At 36.9% G+C, this 5,395-nt stretch overlaps 1 protein-coding gene across 1 annotated transcript; it reads right to left on the bottom strand.

The window, feature by feature from the left end:
• Positions 1–441: 441 nt before the first annotated feature.
• On the bottom strand, positions 442–1,772 carry LOC116165261. Its single transcript, XM_031479550.1, has 2 exons — positions 1,728–1,772; positions 442–1,226 (listed from the first exon to the last, which is right to left on the bottom strand). The coding sequence occupies exon 2, from the start codon at positions 1,216–1,218 to the stop codon at positions 442–444; it is 777 nt and encodes a 258-aa protein (XP_031335410.1). The 5' UTR covers positions 1,219–1,226; positions 1,728–1,772.
• Positions 1,773–5,395: the final 3,623 nt, after the last annotated feature.

Here is a 5,395-nt window from a genome sequence, read left to right as displayed (position 1 = left end):
ACAGTGAGTAAATCCAGTTGATGTCTTGGTGCAGTAACTCTTTTAATAAGGCTTTCTAGTAGAAGTAGAATGTCTTTTAATAATTTAGTAGGATCTACTTGATTCCCTTCAAACAATTTATTTACACGTTGCACATCACCTAGCACCGAACTGAGAAAAGCAATGTACGCGAAATTCTTGTTGTCATTGTACATTTGGTACAAAAGTTCAGCAGTATAAGAATTGTCTTTCACTCTAGACAGCTGAAAATGTAGTTTTAATGCATCCCACTGGTTTATAATTCGAGATACAGCCGATTCAATGGATAACCATCGTGTTTGACAAGCTCGCACTATTTTCAAAGGATTATGCCCTTCATTCATAGTGCTGTATATGTCATTATAGGCGCATTGCCTGGAGGACGATTTTGAAAACCACTTATAAGTTTCCTGAATGATAAATTCAATGTTTCTTGGCAACGTTTCCTTTGAGGCATGCGTTACTGCTAATTGCAACGAGTGACATACACCTGTCATAACACTCGTCATTATCTGTACCAATGCCAATTAAGTTCTGCAGGTTGAGGGAATATTTATTTAATGTTGTTTTGATGGTGTGTAAAAGGCCATCAGCATCACAGTTATCGAGAACGGCAAGATCAAGATAAGTCGTTACAAGCTTATTTTCTCGCTCACTAAAGTAAAGTATTATCATTCCTAAATATTTCCTCACCGTTATGTCGGTGGATTCGTCCAGCAAAAGACTAAATTTGGAATCACCAATATCATTTTTTAAATCATTGAAGAAATGTGGCGCTATTATATTTTGTATAATACCTGAGCACTTGGTACGATGCATTTTAATATGTGTGGAAGATTGTCCTTCGAACGTCTTTTTGCATGTGTTGACGAGATGATCAACCACACGCACTGATGTGTGCTGAGCTACAAACAAGCTTAGTTTTAGTTCCGCCTGTTTTGCTGCAAACATTTCCGATTCCCCTGGAAACTTCAATTGAGGTTGAGGGTGTGGTCCCAATATAAGTTTTGCATTCTTTTTGTGTCTCATAGAAGCACCATGATTCTTGAGATCGGCATATCGGCTGGTTACAACGATGTTGCAAACTCTGCATTTTCCTGTAGTTCCTGCTGTACTCTCAACTGTCACTAACCAATCTTTTAGAATGGGATCCTTGAGCCAAGCATGTCTAAACTTTTGTTCGTATTGTGGTTTCGGCATTTTTAATTCTGAAATCAGAAAGTCTGTGATTATGGGAGAAACGAAACAAAATACCCAAGATTAATATTTTTCAGAAAAAATAATTAAGTTAAATTAAAAATTATTATGAATTATAAATAATAAAGAGAATATTGGTAAGCATGGGATACGCAAATGCGCGTACTATCTGAATGTACCCGGTTGGAAGTACATATTTTTAATACGCCTATTCGAGACATGCGGAACGAAAAATTTAGTAAATACTCTTTTAAATGAATTTAAAAGAATTTGCTGTATAACACGTGTATTCATGAAGCATATCTGAGGGTGACAATTTATAAAAAAGCACAGAAGAGACAGAAACGGGCACATTCTCAATTTTTGAGTTGATAATTTAAAATAAAATAATTTAAAGGTTTGGGCATATTTCTACGGGTTGGCACCACCGTGGGATAAAACTAACTATTGCTTGAAATGTTTGGATTTGTTTTTATTAAGACTATTTGTAAAATTATCAATTATATACGTACCAATATTTGTGTACCATAAATTAGAACTGGACCGGAAGCGACGAGGAAACCAAAACCACTATCGTCGCAGGTGGCAGGTCTGCGATGCAATGTAACGTAATTACAATTACGTAACTAATGTAAATGAAGCGCAACTGCGCAAGCGATTTCCACTCCAAGGACACGGACGCACTTGCTTATCACGTGTTCGGTCGTTCGGAAATCGGAGGAGACCAGAGACCACGCCACGTGCCTCCCTTTGTAGTTTGCAAATTGTAAACATGCAATGCAAATAATCAACTAGGATTTCTATTTTTACTCGTTGGAACTGCAAACTACTAGATTTTTTACCAGACGTTTTGTTGAAATTACTAGAAAATCTACCAGCTACTAGATCAAAAATTTCACCACTAAATGGACATTCAAATCTACTAGATCTAGTAGAAATTCTACTGATTTGGCAACGCTGCTTCTATACCTTGATATATAATGTACTATTTCAACTTCAAGTCTCATTATTAACTTATAGTATATCCAGAATTACAATGTCCCACCGAACCACCAAATATGATCTTTGCCAGTCAATCACCCAATGTGTCCGCTGGTTAGTGTTTATAACGTACAATATTAAACCTCTATTATCTGTTTTTTTTTAGAATTACAACCATTGGCCGCCCGTCAGACCACAGTTTATAACAGAGGAATTAGTGAATATTGATAATTATAATATGATATGAGATATATGGTTTCCTGCACTAAGTTTTACTAATTGATGTTATTACAAAAAATTACGTCGATTTTTTGCCTGTTCTGAAACGCCGGAATGAATTCACGCACACTGATGATTGATTTCAAGTAATATTTTCGTAGTAGTCATAATATAATCACATAGATTTACATTACCAAAAAAAGCGATTTTTGCCTAGCGAGTGATGCTGTATTGCTTAGATTCAAACTTATTGACTACATCCAGGGCCGGCTCGTGGGGTGAGGCGGCGAGGCGGCCGCCCCAGGCGGCATAATCTTAGGGGCGGCATTTTTGAAATTTAAAAATAAAAAAAATGTTATATTATAATGTAGTATAATAATAAATCTTAGTAATGTCAATTGACTGAAAGCGATTATAAAATATAGCCATCTGCCAGGCCACTAATTTGCGATATATGAGGTAAGTCAGGGATAGATGACTCGCCTTAGCAAAAAAAATTGCTTCTCGATAGTGTTAAATTATTTCTTATTGAAAAAATTGTGAAGAGTGTAACATTAATTCAAGAATAACATACTGTAATCATAATTTAATTATTGCAAACTAACAAGATTTAAAAATATAAAAGAGTAAAAAATGTTTTTGGCCATCTCACCCGACTACGCGGGTGAGATGCCTCATGTATTAGGGAGTGATGCCTTTCTCAAAAATTATAAATAAAACAAGCAATATATATTATCATATTTATTTAAAAAAACGATAAACGAAAGTAAACATTTCTCAAGTTTAGGAAGTAAAAAAATATTATTATTTTTATACTGGTTGTTGATTTAGGGTAATTTTTTTATTTCTTTTTAGAAATTACTTTTCCACACAAATCACAAACGTCTTGATATTTGCTACATCCTTCATGATACCACATTTCACACCGAATGCACTTAATCCAATCGTCTTTTTTCTTTGTGTGTTCATATTCCTCTCCACATCCAACACATGCAGCTTCTGAATCACCATCATCATCACTCGTATCATGTAAAGATATATTATCCTCGCTATCAGATTCACAAGATTCAATATTCTTGCTCTTGTTTAGTTTTCTCATAGGTTGTTTTGCGTTACATAATTTTAAATCTTTTTTAGCCTTCCTTTCCTTCATCTCTTCTTGTTTCATTTTTTTGGCCGTCAAATTAGCCGTGGAAGTTAAAATTGTTGCGACCTGTTGACTACGTTTTCGTGCAGTCTCAACCCGCTGCACGCAAGGGACTGGAGATATTTGCTGTAACAGTTTTCCAGGTGTTATATCACTGTTTGTGTCAGGTACTTCTGGTATGGCTTCCGTAAAGTCCTTCGAGGTGCCGGCCACTGGTTCAATAAATGACGTAGGTTCTGGTGTGGATTTTCGTTCCACAGAAGGCACTGCCTGGTTTTCTGAAGACCGTCCAGATGTTGACGCTATACAGTGTTGTAGACTTGGTACCCTTTTTGTTGGTGTTGACTGGTTTTCTACAAGGTTTTCTGTTACTAAATATGCGTGTTCTGGAATGATTTCCGGATTGAAAGGGAATATTCCGGTAGATCTAAAAGCGGAAGTACCATTCTTGCATGTCGCCGCTTTACCCCAAGCTTCGCTTAGTAACTGCTCGAACTGTAATCTGCCCAATTTTCTAGATGCTAGATGCATTTGTTTTTACCCAGTTGTTGCAAGCGGTTGAATATGCTGATTTTAAAGACTTAAATACTGCTCTGTCTAAGGGTTGCAGAAAATGAGTGGTATGACTAGGAAGACTAAGAATAATAATATCATTCTTTTCTGCAAATTCTAAGGCATCGATGTCACAATGAGAGGAATGGCCGTCTACAATTAAGACCACTTTTCCATCAGGTTTTCTAGGCAAAAATTGATTCTGTAGCCAGTCCTTAAAAATCTCTGCATTTATGTACGCAGATTTGGCGGACATATAAAGAAATGAGCCCGGTGGCATTCCATCTTCATATTCCGGTTTTTTCCTTTTCCCTTTCATTATACATGATGGTGGCAAGAAATTTCCTTCTGCGTTACAACACGCTATTACAGTAATAGTTTCTCCGCGTTCACCTGATGTTATGGAAGAAACAAGCTTGGATCCTTTGCTAGCAATAACGTAACCAGGATTGTTATTTAGCTGACACCCTGTTTCGTCCATGTTGTATATTCGTCCGGGCTTGTCAAACAAACTATTTTCTTCAAATATATGCTGTAACAATTTAAAAAAATCGGCCACTCTTTCTCTAGTTGTCCCTTCAGCTCTAGCTAAAGATACGCCCTCGGCTCTTCGAATTGCCAGTTCTGGATTCCGTCTTAAAAATGAATTCAGCCAGTCGTAGCCTGCCATTTCTTTTTCTTCGTTAAAATTATGGCGAATTTTCAAAGCTAACGCAAATCTATATCCATTCCAACATTCTTGTAGGTGCAAATCCTTTTGCCTGCAGTTTTTGTACGTGCTTCACAATCTTCTTTTCTTTTTCTCTGCCAAACAATGCAGAAGGACCCATGGCTGTTTTTTGGAAGTTATTCTGCGTCTTAAAGTTCGGGACGGTATTTGGAATGTCCTTGATGCCTCATTCACACCCATTGTTCCGTTATTAATTGCCTCCAGGGCATCTGATAACTGCTGACTACTCCATTTGCCTCTATCCAGGCATTTACGCTTATACTCTGTAGGCATATCTGTAAAACAACAAAAATTAGCATTTAATAACATTTTTTGTTGGGGCATCTCTACCGACAGGTAGTGGGGCATCACTCCCGATGACAAGGGAGAGATGCCCCACTTCATTATTATTTCTACCGGCGGAAACCAAAACAATGTATAGGTTAGGAACACCCAATACACTTATATACAGATATTAAATCACAGAAGTTTGAAGAAAATCGACTCTTACCTGATAAAATGTTTGACCGGCGGATACCCTGTGATAGTTTTAATGTTGCACCAGCACTTAT

The sequence above is a fragment of the Photinus pyralis genome, unplaced genomic scaffold, assembly GCF_008802855.1.
Source record: "Photinus pyralis isolate 1611_PpyrPB1 unplaced genomic scaffold, Ppyr1.3 Ppyr1.4_LG1, whole genome shotgun sequence".
Classification (NCBI taxonomy): Eukaryota; Metazoa; Arthropoda; class Insecta; order Coleoptera; family Lampyridae; genus Photinus; species Photinus pyralis.
The sequence above is the reverse complement of the archived record's forward strand: the minus strand, read 5'-3'. Positions and strand labels throughout refer to the sequence as shown.

Coding starts and splice junctions, on each gene's coding strand:
- LOC116165261 (XM_031479550.1), bottom strand. CDS start 1,218: ATGCCGAAACCACAATACGAACAAAAGTTTAGACATGCTTGGCTCAAG.